Source organism: Scyliorhinus canicula, chromosome 6 (assembly GCF_902713615.1).
Source record: "Scyliorhinus canicula chromosome 6, sScyCan1.1, whole genome shotgun sequence".
Taxonomy (NCBI): Eukaryota; Metazoa; Chordata; class Chondrichthyes; order Carcharhiniformes; family Scyliorhinidae; genus Scyliorhinus; species Scyliorhinus canicula.
In genome coordinates, this window is record NC_052151.1 from 125,351,371 (window position 1) to 125,370,524 (window position 19,154).

The 19,154-nt window shown below is 43.3% G+C and overlaps 1 protein-coding gene across 13 annotated transcripts in view; it reads left to right on the forward strand.

Moving 5' to 3' along the window:
* The window catches only part of dtnba (dystrobrevin, beta a), a 705,977-nt gene that overhangs the window by 455,826 nt on the left and 230,997 nt on the right, over positions 1 to 19,154 (forward strand). For all 13 annotated transcript variants that reach the window (XR_005460995.1, XR_005460994.1, XM_038800081.1 and 10 more), the window contains one exon: positions 5,038 to 5,124. Coding sequence is in view for 11 of the 13 variants with exons in the window: in XM_038800081.1 (XP_038656009.1) it covers positions 5,038 to 5,124 (87 nt within the window). In the remaining 2 variants the exon portion in view is untranslated. The remainder of the gene's footprint in view (positions 1 to 5,037; positions 5,125 to 19,154) is intronic.

Genomic DNA, 19,154 nt, shown 5'->3' on the forward strand with positions numbered 1-19,154 from the left:
AAGGCCGAATGATGGGAGGAGAGCCTCTGACTGGCACTAAGATCCTGGAAAGAGGCATCACCCCCCCTTTGACTAACCAGCAGCCAGCAGGGTTAAACTGTCTGCAGGGTGGCACAGTGGATGGCACTGCTGCCTCACAATGCCAGGGACCTATGTTAAATTCTAGCCTTCGGTGACATTTGCACTTTCTCCCCGTGTTTCCTCCGGATGCACCGGTTTCCTCCCACGGTCCAAAGATGTGCAGTTTAGGTTGATTTGCCATGCTAAGTTGCCCCTTAGTGTCGAAAAGGTTAGGTGAGTTACGGGGATAGGATGAGGGTGTGAGCCTAGGTAGGGTACTCTTTCCAAGGGTCAGTGCAGACTCGATTGGCCAAATGGCCTCCTGCACTGTAGAGATGCTGTGATTCTACGATCATAGAATCCCTACAGTGCAGAAGAAGCCCATTCAGCCCATCGAGTCTGCACCAATCCTCCGAAAGATTACCCTATCTATGCCTGCCTGATCTCTGAAACCCCACCTAACCTAACCTTTGGACATCAAGAGGCAATTTAGCATGGCCAAGCCACCTGACCTGCACATTGTTGGACTGTGTTATTGGAACAGTGGCAGAATGAGGACCTTGATTTGGCATAAACTGCCCATTTAAGGGGTTAAGTTGGACCATGGGCGAGCGATTCATTCCAATTTAAATTGCGGGTAGTGAGGGCAGGATGGGTTGGCCACTGCCGATGACACTCTAATTTGTGGGCACCATTGTTTATCAAGAATCTATCTACCTCTGCCTTGAAAATATTCTGCTTTCCCTGTCTCTTGAGGAAGAGCGTCCCAATGATTCACTGCCCTTTGGGAGAAACAACGTCTCCTAATCTCTGTCTTAAATGGACGAGCCCTTATTTTTAAACAATGACTCCTAGTTCTCGATTCTCAGACAAGAAGAAGCATCCTCTCTGAATCCACCCTGTCAAGATACCCTCATGATCTTATATACTTCAAGGATTTATATATTTATTCATATTTCCGGTTGAATGCCATGTGAACTGATGGACAATAATACTGAGATGAGATTTTCATTTTTCAGCAGGTCTGTTGAAAAGCAGTTCAAAAATATAATTGCTTCTGAAAATATGAGGTCATTTAGATGCAATTCACCTCCACCTTCTGTTCTTTGAAAGATAATGGTATTCCACACCTGCTTAAGCTCGTTCAGTTCCTTTATGTTGTCGAGGACACCTTTTTGTCATTCTTTCAGTGGGGATGGGACACATGTTTGGGAGGATAAAGGCCCCTCGCTCTGGGTAGATCTGGGTGAAGCGTACTAATGTTTAAAATGACTGAAGTGAAAAAGCTATGACATGTGAGAGTACCTTTAAGAAATGGATGCTTATAAATGGGTGTGTATATAAATATCTGTAATGAGAGTACTTTTAAGAAATGGGTGTTTATTACTGCAGTGATGTCAGAGAGTGGGTAGAGCTGGGCTGTCTGTCAGCTTTTTTCTTTCGTTTTAGGCTATGTGCTGCAGGGTGTGTTTTAGTTTCATTTTCAGAGCTGTATTGCTGCAGTTACATCCAGAAGGTGTATTAGAGTGTCTCTCTGTAATCGAAAGACTGTAAATCGATCCTGGTGATTTAAAACTAATAACAGTAGTGACTTTGACTTGATGTGCTTCTGCTAAAAGGTGTTTTAAGTCTAATGGATGTTAAAAGGAAAGCTTAAAGGATTACTTGTTGTATACTTTGGGTTGTATTTGAATTAATGGTTGCTAAGATGTTCACTATGTTTTAAAAAGGTTAACTTGAGTTCATAGAATAAACATTGTTTTGATTTAAAAAATACTTTTCAATTTCTGCTGTATCACACCTGTAGAGTGGGCCGTGTGCTCCCCATACCACAATCTATTAAATGTGTGGGTCAGGTGAACTCCATGATACACTTTGGGGTTCTCTAAACCCTGGCCCATAACAGCTAATAGTAATGTCACGTAACTTTTTTTCTTGATTCGTTCATGGGATTTGGGCATTGCTGCCTAGGCAAGTGTTTATTGCCCATTCCTAATTGCCCTTGAGAACATAGTGTTGAGCCACCCTCTTGACCACTGCAGTCCACGTGGTGTTTGTACACCCATAGTGCTGTTCGGAAGGGAGTTCCAGAAATTTGACCCAGCCATAGGGAAGGAATGGTGATAATAGCTCCAAGTCAAGATTGGGCTTGACATGGAAGGGAATATGCAAGTGGTAATATTCCCATGAGTCTGCTGTCCTTGTCCTTCCAGGCAGTGAAGGTCACTGGTTTAGAGGTGCTGCCAAAGAAACCTTGGTGAGTTGCTGCAGTGTCTCTTGTGCACACTCCAGCCATGGTGTGCCAATCTGCTTTATCTGAGGAGTTGTGAATTGAACCGAATATTATGGAATCAACAGTGGAGATCCTTATTTTGGACTATGTGAAGGGAAAGTTACGGAAAAGCAACTGACGATGATTGGGCCGGGAATAGCATGGTAGCACAGTGGTTAGCACTGTTGCTTCACAGCACCAGGGTCCCAGGTTCGATTCCAGCTTGGGTCACTTATCCGTGCAGAATCTGCACATTGTCCCTGTGTCTGCGCGGGTTTCTTCCAGGAGCTCCGGTTTCCTCCCACAAGCCCTGAAAGACGTGATTGTTCGGTGAACCGTACATTCTGAATTCTCCCTCTGTGTACCTGAACAGGCGCCAGAGTGTGGCGACTAGGGGATTTTCACAGTAACTTCATTGCAGTTAATGCAAGCCTATTTGTGTCAATAATAAAAGATTATTATTAGTGGGGTTCCTCGATGCTACACTCGATCAAACGCGTCCTTGATGTCAAGGGCTGTCACTCTAATTTCCGGAATGGCTCGTTTGCCCATATTTGGACCAGACTGAAAATGACGTCTGGAGTTGAGTGGCCCTGGCAGAACCCAAACTGAGCATCAGTGATCTGGTTATTGCTGAGTAAGTGCTGCTTGACAGCGCTGTTCACAATACCTTCCTTCAGTTTGCTAATGATTCTGAGTAGGCCGATGGAGTAGTAATTGGCTGATTAGATTTGTCCTGCTTTATATGGGCGAGACATAACTGGACAATTTTCCACTTTGTTAGTATGGTCTTTGTATGAAACAACTTGGCTGGGGGCCCGGCAGGTTCTGAGGCACAAACCTACAGCATTACAGCAGGGATGTCATATGGAGTGAATTCAACGGCTGATACTAGCTTCAATGATTGTGGGCACATGAAGGGGAGGCTAAATTATCCATTCAACACTTCTGGCTGAGGATAGTTTCAGCTTCAGCCTTGTCGTTTGCATTCACATGGGTTCTGCCATCATTAAGAATGGACATGTTTATCGAGCCTCCTTCTATCAGTTGTTCATTCATCTAGCACTATTCACAAGTGGGTATAGAAAGGCTACAGAAATTGCTCAGATCCTTTGCTTGTCATTTAGCTCTGTCTGTAACATTATGCTTTTTCTACATGCATGTGTTGTAGCTTCATTAGGTTCTATTTGGATTTAGATGCAGCTATGCCTGCTCCTGACCTGCCTTATATTTACTTTAGCCATGCTTTTGTAGTGTGAGGAATATGCGAAGCATGAGGTGACATATTGTGATTCAATATAATTCTTCTAATGCCGATGGTTCACTGTGCCTCATCAATGGTCAGTTTTAAGCTGCTATTTATTGAATGAATCCATCCCATTTAGCATGGCATTAGTTCCACACATCATGATAGATGGTGTCCTCAGTGTGTAAACCAGACTTTGTCTTCTCAGTCTGTCCGGTGGTCATTCCAATGTCTGCTGTCATGGACAGATGGGAATGTGACAGCTACATTGGTGAGTTTGAGTTTCAACACAATTTTTTCTTTACTTAATGTTCTTTCACCATAGGCCCAGTCTGGCAGATGTGGCCTTCAGTACTTGATCAGCTCAGTCAGTAGTGCTTCTACTGAGCCATTGGTGATTGGTTGACGTTGAAGTCCCCCATTCAGGGTATTATCTGTGCATTTCCTACCCTCGGTGCTTCTCCCAATTGGTATTGAACATGGAAGAGTACTAATTTGTCAGCTGAGGGAGGGTGGAATTTAGTAATCGAGGTGATGGAGGAGCCTGAAGAATTAGCTGAAAGGTTTGATTCCGTGATTCTGCTTATGTCAGGGTTTTGCTTGGCTTGCATGTGGGACAGCTCTTCCAATTTTGGCACAAGTACCCAGATGTGGGAACTTGAGAGTCTTTCCTGAGGATAACCTAAGATTCTCCTTGCTGCGACAGTATGGCAACTTGAATAAAGAAACATAATCTGTAATCTGATATATTTAAAAAAATAATTTGCATTTAATACTGTGCCAACAAATTTAATTCGATATACTTGCACTTTCTTTCACTGTCATAGGTTCTTAACTTACAAATTCGGGTGTCCTGTTTATTGCCAATTGCCTCTAACGAAACATTGAGTATATAAAATTAACAGACTTGGTAAAATTACATTTTGTAACTTTGTACAGTTTAGATATTTCTGACTATATTGGCCTTTCATTTTACAATTATGTAATGCTCCCAAATTGAGTTCACTTCCTTAAAAATGCATATATTTTGTGATGAACCCTATTTTCATTTGTATTAGTAAAACACCATCAGTTTACTAAAATCCAACAAAGGATAGATTTAAATTCAAGGGGAGAACAAGTCCATTTTATTACACAGCCCACTTGTGCTGTTTCATGGATGATTTTATATCTATGCAAAAGAATTTGAGCAGAAACCTGAACCGTAACTTCACTTTGGAAAACTGGCAAAATTTCAAAGACTAAATTAGTTGATATTGGCTCAACTTGTGCAGTATAGCTGGTCCATTAAAGATCTTTCATCTGTGCAGGATTTCATTGATTCTTCCTTGGACATTTCTGAGGGAACAATTTGTACATTAATACTGAAATTACCATCTGGTCAAAACAGACCAACGTTAGTGTATAACTGCTAGAGGCTTCTTCCTTAAATTTATTTTTCTTTTTTTGCTTTATGTAGCCCACAACAACGATCTTTGCCAAACATGAATGATACTGTGGTGTCCCACTCCGTCTTGTCCTCCGGAGCACCTACTCCTACGAAAAGGTATGTCAGGAATTGCCTTTCAGTAACTGTCATTGTGAAAGCGGTACAATATTGTCAGGAGAAAGGAATCTGCGCATCATTAATGGCTGTTGTCACATAAAACACTTATTTTGCCTCCATTTTTAGCCACTCTTAAAACACTTGGCCTGCTGATTGGATATCCAGTCTTGAAACCATTGACGGGGCTGGTTAGCTTGTTAAAGCAAATTATTTCCATTGAGGATGTGAGAATCCTTATCCAGCAAACATTCAGAGTTTTGTATATAAGGCTCTCTAATTTTAAAGAGTACTTTTCAAATTCTGTATTGCACCCCCATGTTACTCCTACAACTTTTAACTAACTGTCTTTATGGCTATTAGTCATGTATTAATAAGCTATTTTTCAGAAATGAACACAGCTTTCTAAATGTCCAGGTTTATTGGACTGATTTTCTTACCTTGAGCCCAAATTATTCCCTTCCTCATACCTGAATTCAGATTGAGGTTGAGTTCATAGAGTCCCTACAGAGAAGAAGGAGGCCATTCAGCCCATCAAGTCTGCACCGACCCTCTGAAAGAGCAATCTACCTTGTTACGCACTCCCATCCTATCCCCATAACCTCATCTAACCTACGGACAAAAAGGCCGGGATTCTCCACACCTTCAGGGGCTAGGCCGGTGCCGGCGGGACTGGCGCCGGCAGGCGCGAATTGGCGCATGCGCGGGAGCGCCAGTGTGTACTGGCATCATCCCAGCACATGCGCAGGGGGGTTCTCCGCACCGGCCAGGGCGGAACATTACAGCAGCCAGCACGGAGGGAAAGAATGCCACCGTGACACAGACGCGCCCGCGGATCGGTGGGCTCCGATCACGGGCCAGGCCACCGTGAGGCCCTCCCCGGGGCCAGATTCCCCCCTCCCCCCCGCGTTGCCCTCCCCGAGGACTCAGCAAACCGCCCTGAGCCAGGTCCCGCCAGTAAAGACCTTGTTTGATTTATGCCGGCGGGACTGGCCGAAAACGGGCGGCCACTGGGCCCATCGCGGGGCGGAGAATCGCCGGGAGGGCCGCTGCCAACGGCTGGCGCGATGCGATTCCCGCACCCGCCGAAAAATCGGCGCCGGTTGGCGGGGCGGGATTCTCGCCGCCCTCCGGCGATTCTCTGGCCCGGCGGGAGGTCGGAGAATCCCACCCAAAGGGACAGTGTATCATGGTCAATCCACTGAACCTGCACGTCTTTGGATTGTGGGATGAAACTGGAGTACCCAGAGGAAACCCGTGCAGACACGGGAAGAATGTACAAACTCCACACAGTCATCCAAGGCCGGGATCTAACCCGAGACCGAGGTGTTGTGATGCAGCAGTGCTAACCACTGTGTCACCGTGCCACAAAGTGGACTGTTAAAATATCTCCAGTTTAAAAATCTCCAGAACATTTTAGTTTCTCCACTACCTGGGTGACAGTCCAAAGGTGTGCAGGTTAGTTGGATTGGCCATGCTAAATTGCCCCTGAGAAGCCAGATGGTTAGGTGGGGTTACGGGGATAGGGTGGGGCGTGGGCGGAGTAGGGTGCTCTTTCCAGGGGTCAGTGCATACTTGATGGGCCAAATGTCCTCCTGTATTGTAGGGATTCTCTGATTCTATGACTCTACATCCGCAAGATGGTGTCTTTACATTTCTACTGACAGGTTGTTTTCCTCTTTGTAAGTTGTTTAATTCTATACAATCTGTTTGAATAAAAGAACATATTTTGTTAAATGATCACTGTGAAGACATTGCCTGCCAGATAGTGAGTGCTCATATTTTGGTAATTTGGCCATGTGCTTTGTGAGAAGGACTCAGGAGAAAAATGTTCATGTTTTCCGACACACCAATTGTGAACACTGTCAATATATATCATTCAAAGCATTTCTAGCTATCTGTCACAGATCATTTGAAAAGATTTAATTGCTCTATTGTAGGTTTGTTGCATAACAAGTATAGCTGAGACAAAACTGTGAACCCATTTTGATTTTTGCCAAACTTAAAGGCCTTCTGAGAAAATTGTGACGATGATTTCAGCAGAGTGATTTTAAGTATACATGCCTCTGTTTTGTTCATGTTGTATTGACTTAAACCTGTGTGCTGCCAAAACATTCCAGTTGTATGGAGAAAACGTAGATAAATGCTGCGGTTACTGCCTGAACAACTCACCACTTTGCAAATCGTAAGAGGGAAATATCACAAATGATAACTTGAATATTGCTGAAAAGGAGACATAATGTTGAAGCTTTTTGTCTTGCACTCATCGGACAGACTTTCAAGAATATCAAATCTTAAAAGGAACAGCAATTTATAATACACGAGCAAAGGGTGCTGATAGGATCACAAACGAACTCTGATTGGTGGAGGCCATGGAGATTCACCAAGGAACAGTTAACTGTCTAATTTAATTTAAATTCAAACTAGGCAGGTCGACTCTGGCCAAGGCATGCCTGATTTGAATTTAAACAAAAGCTTCGCAGTTATCTGGTCCCTGGAGCATTTTCCATGGCAATGCCTCTACTAATTAGAGTTCACTTGCCAACCAATCAACACCCTACTCTCGTGCAGTCTAAATTGTTCTGCCCTTTGAGATTTGATATATTTGTGAATCTGTCCTGATGAGTACAAGTCAAACTTCAACAGCCTGCCTCTTTTTAGCAATACTCAAGTTCTGTACTACCAAGCGTCTCAATGATAACTTCCGTGAAATATTCGAAATATACTACAACATTGACTTGAGTTGTACATCTAGATATCTTTTAAAATATTTTAATTTGCAATTAAGCACCTCTTTTGTTTTACAAAAGCTTATTGCAAACCTCAGAAAGCAATTATTGGTAAGGGACAACAGGTTACACAGCAGGTGTCAAGTTGAAACTTCATTTTTTGGGACCTTGTTTGAAATCGAGCAGAAATGGCCATAGGAAACGTCCCTGATACATTCTATGAGGGCCGTATATGACATTAGTTTACCATTCTTAATACAAAGTGGATTCTTAATTGACAAACTTAGAAACTCCAGCCACAAAGATAGCAAGTACAGAAAATTTTAGAATTCACACCAGTGATATGTTTTTTTAATTCATCTACCAAAGTCCCTGGCTAGGGCAGCATTTATTGCCCATCCCGAGTTGCTCTTGAGAAGTTGGTGGTGAGCTACCTTCTTGAACTGCTGCAGTCCCTGAGGAATAGGTACACCCACTGCTGTTAGGGAGGGAGGGAATTCCAGGATTTTTACCTCGTGACAGTGAAGGAATGGTGATATATTTCCAAGTCAGGATGGTGAGTGACTTGGAGGGGAACTTCAGTTGATGGTGCCCTTGTCCTTTTAGATGAGTTTAGAAGTTGCTGCTTAAGGATCCTTGTTGAGTTCCAGCAGTGTAGATGGTACATACTGCTACCACTGTTCATTGGTGGTTGAGGGAATGAATGTTTGTGGAATTGGTACCAATCAAGCGGGCTGCTTTTTCTAGATTGTGTGAAGCTTCTTCAGTGTTGTTGGCCCTGCATTCATCCAACCAAGGGGAAGAGCATTCTATTGCACTCCTGACTTGTGCCTTGTAGATGGTGGACAGGCTTTGGGGAGTCTGGAGATGAGTTCCTCGCTGCAGGATTCCAAGCCCCTGACCTGCCCAGGAAGCCACAGTATTAATGGGGCTAGTCCAGGTCAGTTTCTGGTCAATGGTAAGCCCCTAGGATGTTGATAGTGGGTGGATTCAGTGATGGTAATGCCATTGAATGTCTTGGGGTAATGGTTAGATCCTTTCTTGTTGGAGATGGTCATTGCTTGGTACTTGTGCGGCAAGAATGTAACTTGCCACTTGTCAGCCCAAGCCTGGATATTGTCCAGGTCTTGCTGCTTTTGAACATGGACTGCTTCTGTATCTGAGGAGTCGCAAATGCTGCTGAACATTGTGTAATCGTCAGCGAACGTCCACAGTTCTGATCTTTTGATGGAAGAAAGGTAATTGATGAAGCAGCTGAAGGTGGCCGAGGAGTCTACCCTGAGGAATATGTTTTGTTAATTAATTTACCCAAGTTATGCCCTGGAGTTGAGACGATTGACCTCCAATCACCAGAACTATCTTCCTTTGTACCAGGTATGACTCCAACCAGCAGAGAAGTTTTCCCTGATTCCCATTGACTCCAGTTTAGTTAGGGCCCCTTGATGCCATACTCGGTCAAATGCTGCGTTGGTGTCAAGGGCAGTCACTCTCACCTCACCTCTGGCATTCAGCTCTTTTGTCCATGTTTGCACCAAGGTTGTAATGAGGTCAGGAGCTGAGTAACCCTGGCGGAACCCAAACTGAGCATCCGTGAGCAGGTTATTGCTGAGTAAGTGTGGTTATTGATGAAAGCATGTTGATAAAACTTAACTTGACATTCAGTTTGTCCAAAATTAATCAGGGGATTACTTGTTGCTGATGACCAAAAGGCAAATCTTGAGAAGGAAGATGTAATTCAATAATATTCAAACTTCTATTTCCATTTTATTGACCATCTTCAACCATATGCCGTTTTATAAATAAACACTTTTGGCTTGTATATTGTAGTGTATAACAATTTAAAGTTGTGGGGCAGCACGGTAGCATGGTGGTTAGCATAAATGCTTCACAGCTCCAGGGTCCCAGGTTCGATTCCTGGCTGGGTCACTGTCTGTGCGGAGTCTGCACGTCCTCCCCGTGTGTGCGTGGGTTTCCTCCGGGTGCTCCGGTTTCCTCCCACAGTCCAAAGATGTGCGGGTTAGGTGGATTGGCCATGCTAAATTGCCCGTAGTGTCCTAAAAAGTAAGGTTAAGGGGGGGGGGGGGGGTTAATGGGTTACGGGTATAGGGTGGATACGTGGGTTTGAGTAGGGTGATCATTGCTCGGCACAACATCGAGGGCCGAAGGGCCTGTTCTGTGCTGTACTGTTCTATGTTCTATGTTCTAAAGTGTTATATTACCTTCCCTGTTATAATCTTATTGCCACACTCAGGAATTTAGAATGTGGCTATAGTTAGCAGCTTCTTATCCTGGAACAGCAAGGTTAACTGCTGCATGCTTACCTTAATGATTGAGTTGCTGGCAACTTATTTTCTCGCCTTTATAGAAAAGTGGTACAATTATATTCAAATTGAAGACATATTATCATTCATTGGCCGGGTCAGTAACACATTGACTTAGATCCACTGTATCTGTGAAAATACAATTCTGCTGCTTGCTCTTTACTACCAATCAAAAATAGTTACCTGTTGGACAAACATTTGTCATGGTGAAGCATGTTGCAAGATAAAGCATGATTTGCAGCTATATTGCATAAAATGTTTAGGCTGACATACCTTAAAGGAAGTTCATCATGCCTTACATTATTTCTCCTTGTCACCCTGCTAGATATCTATCATGAATTAATGAGAAAGATTAGATTCCTTAAATGGCCAATCATTAACAGAAACAGAGTAATTAATTATTTCTTGCTACGATAAATGGGTGGTCATTTCCTTTTACAAACAGGAGAATCAATATTATATTATGATGGTTTCAGAACAGAGGTAGAAACATGAGAAAGCATGAAACAAGTAAAAGTGTTTATCCCACTATCTCAATTCCTCTATGTAAAATTTGCCCTTTCATGAATTTTTATTGCGCCACTACTCCACAGCACTAGAATGGCCATGTACAGCTGGAGCTGCAACATTATATTTAGCATGTGTGAATGCCAAAATTGAAGAGGTATGTATACTAAGGAGTCATTTTTTGGAAATGGCAAGAGGCTATTCTGAGAATGATCTTAAATGACTCATGGACAGCATGATTCAATTGATTTGTCCTAAATTTGATTTGGTACAGTGCATCTTTGCATTAAGTTAATTACGGTTTGGAATAAATGTAATCAAAGTGAGCAGCTCATTGGCATATCGGTCAAGAAATCTCACTAGTTTAATTCATATAAATGTCCATCTTTATAACCTGCATTTTATTTCTTAAAGCCGGTGACTTTAAGGGCAGGATTATATGGTCCCCTGAACAAAGAACAGTACAGCACAGGAACAGGCCCTTCGGCCCTCCAAGCCTGCGCCGCTCATGATGTCTGTCTAAACTAAAACCTTCTTCACTTCTGGGGTCCGTATCTCTCAATTCTCATCTTATTCATGTATTTGTCAGGATTCCCCATCGTATCTGTTTCCACCATCTTCCCCAGCAGCGCGTTCTAAGCACTTACAACTCTCTGTGTATAGAATGTGCCTTGTGCATCTCCTCTAAACTTTCCTCCTCTCACCTTAAACCTATATCGGCAAGTAATTGACTTTTCCACCTTGTGAAGAAGCATCTGACTATCCAGTCTGTCCACTCAGAATTTTGTAAACCTCTATCAGGTCGCCCCTTAACCTTCGTCGTTCCAGTGAAAACAATCTGAGTTTATTCAACCTCTCCTCATACCCTGCAGACCAGGCAACATTCTGCTAAACCTTGTCTGTACCCTCTCTAAAGCTTCCACATCTTTCTCGTAGTGTGGCGACCAGAATTACACGCAATATTCCAAATATGGCCTCACTAAGGTTGGGTACAGCTGCAGCATGACTTGTCAATTTTTATACTCCATGCCCCAACCAATGAAGATAAGCATGCCTTATGCCTTCTTGACTACCTTATCCACCTGCGTTGCCACTTTCAGTGATCTGTTGATCTGTGCGCCCATATCTCTCTGCCTGTCAATACTGCTAAGGCTTCTGCCATTTACTGTATATTTCCCACCTGTATTAGATCTTCCAAAATGCATTACCTTACATTTTTCTGGATTGAACTCCATCTGCCATTTCTCTGCCGAAGTCTCCAACTGATCTATATCCTGCTGTATCCTCTGTGAATCCTCTTCATTATCCGCAACTCCACCAATCTTTGTCACATCCACAAACATACTAATAAGACAAGCTACATTTTCCTCCAAAACATTTGTATATATTATGAACATCAAAGGTCACAGCAGAATATCACCAGTCATAGCATTTCATTCAGAAAAGCACACTTCTACCGCTGCCCTCTTGTTTTCTATGACCGAACCAGTCTGTATCATTTTGCCAGCTCACCTCTGATCCCGTGTGACTTCACCTTTTGTACCAGTCTGCCATGATGGACCTTGTCAAAGGCTTTACTGAAGTCCATATGGACAATATCCACTGTCCTTCCTTTATCAATTAAAATTGTCATTTCCTCAGAAAACCCGATTAGGTTGGTGATACGACCTCCATTTCACAAAAGCGTGCTGTCTATCACTACATGGTAGCACAGTGGTCAGCACTGTTGCTTCACAGTCCCATGGACTCTGGTTCGATTGCAGAGTCTGCACGTTCTCCCCCAGTCTGTGGGTTTCCTCTGGGCGCTCCAGTTTCCTCCCACAAGTCTCAAAAGAGGTGCTTGTTAGATAAATTGGATGTTCTGAATTCTCCCTCCGTGTACTTGAACAGGCACCGCATTGTGGCACTAGGGAGTTTTCAGAGTAATTTCATTACAGTGTAAGTCTACTTGTGACACTAATAAAGATTATTATTATAAATAAGTCCACTTGTTTCAAAATGTGAGTGAATCCTGTCCCTCAGAACCTTTTCCAATAATTTCCCTATCACTGACGTAAGGCTCACCACCCTATAAATTCCTGGATTAACCCTGCTACCCTTCTTAAACAAAGGATCAACATTGGCTATTCTTCAGTCCTCAGGGACCTCACCTGTAGTCAATGAGGAAACGGATTTCTGTCAAGGCCCCAGCAATTTCCACCCTTGCCTTCCTCCATATTTTGGTGTGGAGATGCCGGCGCTGGACTGGGGTGGGCACAGTTAGAAGTCTCATTGCACCAGGTTTAATTCCAACAGGTTTATTTGAAATCACAAGCTTTCGGAGCACTGCTTCTTCATCAGGTGAAGTGGGAACAGGTTCACAATCACAGCATATATAGATAGAGACAAGATAATTACAGATTGGAATGTGAAGAATGATTGTACAACCAATCTGCCTCCACTTCACCTGATGAAGAAGCAGCGCTCCGAAAGCTTCTCGTTTCAAATGAACCTGTTGGTCTTTAACCTGGTGTTGTGATTCTTACTAACTGTATTTTGGGGTAGAGCCCATCAGGCCCTGTGGACGTACCTATCTTAGCACTTTTAAAGATGCCAACACCTTTTTGATATCGAGATGAATATCTATACACCCTTCCCTAGACTCATCAGGGGCTGGTTTAGCATACTGGGCTAAATAGCTGGCTTTTAAAGCAGACCAAGGCAGGCCAGCAGCGTGGGTTCAATTCTTGTACCAGCCTCCCCGAACAGGTGCCGGAATGTGGCGACTAGGGGCTTTTCACAGTAACTTTATTTGAAGCCTACTTGTGACAAGCGATTTTCGTTTCATTTTGTTTCATTTCATTTTCATCATCCACCAAGTCCCTCTCTTTGGTGAATGCTGATGCAAAGTACTCATTTAGTACCTTGCCCATTTCATCTGTCTTCACACATAGATTCCCTCCTCTGTCCTTGAGTGGGCCAATCCTTTCCCTGGCTACGCTCTTGCTCTTTATATACGTATAAATTGCTTTGATTCACGGCGCCGAGGCCCTGGGTTCGATCCCGGGTCACTGTCTGTGTAGAGTTTGCACATTTTCCCGTGTCTGCATGGGTGTCACCCCCACAACTCAAAAAGATATGCGGGGTAGGTGAATTGGCCACACTAAATTGCCTCTTAATTGGAAACGAAAAGAACTGGGTACTCCAAATTGATTTAATTAAAAACAAAATAAATAAATAAGTAAATAAATTGCCTTGAGATTCTCCTTAATCCTGTTTCTCAAGGACTGCTGGCAGGTTTGCAGATGGGGGAGGGACGGGATTTCATATAATTCCCCAGGTGACCCTCCTGCCACTGTCCCACCTACAGCCAACCTTTCTGCGATTTTACATGGCTCATGTGAGGCCATTGGCAGCCGGTCTGTCCTTGGACCCTATTAAGGCAATTAGTGTCCACTTAAGGGCCATTCCATGGCCTCACTCAGAGGCCTCCTTTCCACATTAGGCACTGCTGCCAAAGTCTGCCCACCATGGGTGCTCTCTCTCTCCATCAAGACCCCCACTCTCTCTGCGCTGGCTACTACGCGATAACAGATTTGCCAACGTCTCTGAGGTGCAACTTAAGCCAAAGTGAGGGATGCATTCCCTGCAGAATCTTTGGCTTATGCGGTGGGAAAACTTTACATCGGATAAGTTCTGTCCTATGTGTATATAAAATTCTTTAAAATGTAGGGTTACTAATTGAATTAGTAGACTCAGTGCTGAGACTAATCATCAATTTTAAACCATAACCTGAAAAATTCTAGACATTATATGTCTAAATGTAGTGTTCACACAAAGGAGTAAACAGAAGAACTAGCTAACAATGAATTGTAAGAGGTCAGGCAGTGTATCCATTATGAATAATGGAATATGCAACTAAACATTAGATTCACCTCCTGGATTTGATGACCAAAAATGATGAGAATTGTATACTTTCTAAGTTTACTGCAGATTCAAGAATTCTGTTTTTAAATCTAAAATAAATTTTTCCTGCTTTTCTATTCAGTTATAGTCGTAACTGATTTCACCTGTAATGAAAAGTGGCATATACGTCTATCAGCTGTATTGTTATCTATACTGTTAATATTAAAATTAATTGGGTGCAATTAATTTAAGACACAAACATAGGAAAGTATTTATGGAGTAATTTCTTGCGTTCAATGTGCCAAGTTTTGGGATTAGGGGCCGCTCATTTAGGACTGAGATGAGGAGAAATTTCTTCACTAAAAGGGTTGTGAATTTTTGGAATTCTTTACCTCTGAGGATTGTGGATGCTCCATCGTTGAATACATTTGGGATAGACAGAATTTTGATGTCTCAGCAAATTAAGGGATATGGGGATTGGTTGGGTGAATGGAGTTGAAGTCCAAGATCAGCCCTGATCATATTGAATGGTGGAGCAGGTTTGACTGGCCATAAGGTCTTCTCGTGCTACAATTTCTTGTGTTGTATACCAAAGTGCTTTTCATTCAGGTAAAGTACTTGTGTGGTCACTGTTGTAACATAGTGAAGTACAATAGAAGTGCAGAATAATTTTTTCCACAAATAAGCAGAAGAGAATTTGAAATAGATGCAAGTTATGTTTCCTGTTACTTCAAATTATGCAGACTGAGTTTATTTTATAACTTCACCTGAGAAGAATGTAGCCCAGTATGCATTCTTCTTTGCCTGTTTCTCATCAACTTAATTACTTGGCTCATGTATCATCACGTCTTCCTATCTCACACTTTAGCCTTTACATACGTGTCTAAGAGCTCATGAGTTTCTTTTTTCTTTCTCTAATTGTAGTTGTGCTTAAAACTGTAGGTATAACTTGCAAGAGCAATTATATCTCCATTGAGCAGCACAATTAAAGGATCCAATTTTTGCTGAAGTAAGTAATGCTGCTTTGAAGGGTTCTTGCAGGCGGTAAAATCAAAAAGCCACCACTTGAATTTGCCAATAGAAATTTAGATTTGGTGAAATAACTAGATGATTGGACAGTAAGTTTACTATTTTTTAAAAAATCACTTCTCCTTTCAAGAGATTGTGCCTAATGTGTTCCAGAAGAGCAGGCGTCCATATACACAAGTCTTTAAAGATAGCATGGCTAGTTGATAGTGTGGTGATCACAAGTTAACCAGATGCAACACAACTGAGCAACCACTAGAGGGAGTACGGGAGAGCCATATAAATAGATCAGGACAGGAAGTGAGGACACACTTCACTGAGGGCAGAACTTGGAGCAACACATATACACAAGACACACTTCACAGTAGGCGGGCTGGTAAGCAGGACACACACACAGCAAGCAAAGCTGGTAGTTAGCACTGGAAGGTCGTTCTAGGTCGAGCTCTGGAAACTGAACGAACTCACAATAAAGCATCTTCTCCACACTTGAGACTACGAGCTTTATTAAGACACGAGTAACAACACATGGTACCCAGGAGTGATTTCAGACGCTTATGACAGGACAACTCAGCTGCAGATACAGAAAACAAAAAAAAAAATGGCATGGAAATCTCAACCAAGAATGGCATGGAAATCTCCTACTGCACATTTGAATTGGGAAGACACTGCTGATGAGAGGATGTGCCTTGGATACCCACTTCACCTGAACACGACTGGAAAAGTAAGAAGTGTCTGGGAAAGGTTTAAACAAATGTTCGATTTCGCTATCATAGCATATGATGCAGCAGCAGCCTCAGACGAAATTAAAATAGCAATTCTCATCGAAGGAAATGAAGCTTGGAAAGTTTATAATGGATTTAAATACTCAAAAGGTGAAGACAGAAACAGTTTACAAACGGTACTAAACAAATTTGAAGAGTACTGTGAGAAATTTGAACAGCAAGACATACTCAGAGGCCAAACTGCACAGAGACTGAGTGATGCAAAACTTAAAAAATCACCAAAAGAGCAAGAAATCGCGAATGAAAAGTACAGATCAAAAAGAAGAAATAAAAAGAATTTCTCACAAAGCCAAAAGGCTGAAACCCTGTCCAAATCGGGAAGAGAAGATCACTTACGAATTTTGCAGTCCTGGTGGGACAGTAAAATCGCTGAAATCCGCGAAAAACGGCAAAAAATGGCGTTGGAGCACATTTTGCAGTCTCCGGTAAGCAAAGAACTACAAATGGCGTCTGCGCATGCGCCGGAACCGGAAGCCGCGCATGCGCAGTTTAAAAAAGATCGCGGTGCCGATCGTGATGCGCATGCGCCGGAACCGGACGCCGCGCATGCGCAGTTCAAAAAATATCGCGGTGCCGAACGTTATGCGCATGCGCAAGCCACGCATGCAAAAGAAGTTTTGGTCGCGGATCGTAATGCGCATGCGCACGCCGCGCATGCGCAATGGAAACAAAACCGCACAGTGAAGGAGGAAGGCCGATTTGCGCATGCGCAATGCATTCCTGCGCGTGACGTCATGACGTCTGAGCATCCCGACCACGCCCACTTAAAAGGGAAATGCCCGAAAATTGAAAATAAGACACTTAAAGTGGTAAACACAAATTTTCTTGCCTCAGAACACAGAAAAACGCCTGAACTTACACCAACAGTTAAAAACAACTTGCACAACACCCTGAAAAAAGCAGTCTGCACCACCCAAAGTGAAGAGAACAAAAAGAATTCCGAAACAACAAAAGATGATTTGTTTTTCGAAGAATACTACTCAGACACAGCTGAGTCAGTCGGATATGCTTCTCACAGCATCAGCGACACGGTCGCAAAGTTCAACACGAATCAACTCGTGGTAGAAGAATCCAACCAGGATGATTTGTTTTTCGAAGAATACTACTCAGACACAGCTGAGTCAGTCGGATATGCTTATCACAGCATCAGCGACACGGTCGCAAACTTCAACACGAATCAACTCGTGGTAGAAGAAGCCAACGAAGATGAAATGGCTATCAAGGAATACTACTCAGACATGGAGGAGTTATTTGGACATGCTGATCACAGCATCAGCGACACCGTTGCAAAGCTCAACACGACTCTACTCATGGTAGATGAATCCAACACCATGAGATCATGGCAGCTCGTCGATACATTGGATGACAGCAATACCCAAGACGAAGACGACGCCACACAGAGAGCACAGGAAGACTCCACAGAGCGAGTGATGACAGGCTCCACAGTGCGAGTAATGGAAGACTCCAAAAGGGATGCAAGCAAACACTCCCTGGCGAACACCATGCATGAACAAGACCATGCAGGTAAACCCGCAGTATCTGAGCAACCGCAAGCAGACTATGACAGTCTACCAAGCTCACAGGAACAAGAAGAAGACAACGTACATCTCACCACTGACACCATGCATGCACAAGACCATGAAGGTCAACCCGCAGTATCTGAGCAACCACAAGCAGACTATGAAAGTCTAACAAGCTCACATGAACAAGAAGAAGACAATGCACCTCTACCCACTGCATGCGAAGACAGTGACAAGATGATCACACTCGACGTACAGGATCACAGCGAGACTGACAGTTCTCAGCTTGTCTGTACCGACGCACAGAGCGAGAACAGTGACAAGGTGATCGCACTCGACGTACAGGATCACAGCGAGACTGACAGTTCTCAGCTTGTCTGTACAGAAGCACAGAGTCGGGCCACCCAACAGTCCAGAGCGACGATGCCGAAAGAAAACATGCAGATTTTGACTCCAGAAGAGGAGCACCTGGAGTCCAGAGAGACCAAGCCAAAAGAAACCATGCAGATTCTGACTCCAGACGAGGAGCACCTGGAGTCCAGAGAGACCAAGCCAGAAGAAAACATGCAGATTTTGACTCCAGAAGAGGAGCACCTGGAGTCCAGAGACACCAAACAAAAAGAAACCATGCAGATTTTGACTCCAGAAGAGGAGCACCTGGAGTCCAGTGAGATAACATCAACAGAAATCATGAAGATTTTAACTCCAGAAGAGGAGCGCCGAGAGTCCACAGACACCACGTCAATTGTAATCATGGAGGTATTGACTCCAGAAGAGGAGCGGCAAGAGTCCACAGACACCGCGTCAAATGTAATCGAGAAGACTTTGACTCCGGAAGAGGAGCACCAAGAAAGCAAAGATGCGGAATCCAATTCTCCACAACTGATTGATGTCACCTGCACCGATGCAACATCAGATCATTCGCACCACTCGCGAGACGGCATGCTAAATGACTCAAATTATCCACTCGGGACACTCGTAGAGTATAACAAAAAAAACAAAAGTCAAAAGAAACACGGCAAGAACAGAAACAACATGAAGCGCGACAAGACCAACAACAATAGCAAGAAGCACAGCAGAAACGAGAACGACAACAGAAAGAACAAAAGCAACATGAAGCGCGACAAGACAAACAACAAAGTCAAGAACAAAGATAGCGACAACACCAAAGACAGAAACGACAAAAACAGCACCAAGACCGGCAACGAGAACAACAAAGTCTGGAACAACGACAGTGCCAACACCAAAGACAGAAACGACAAA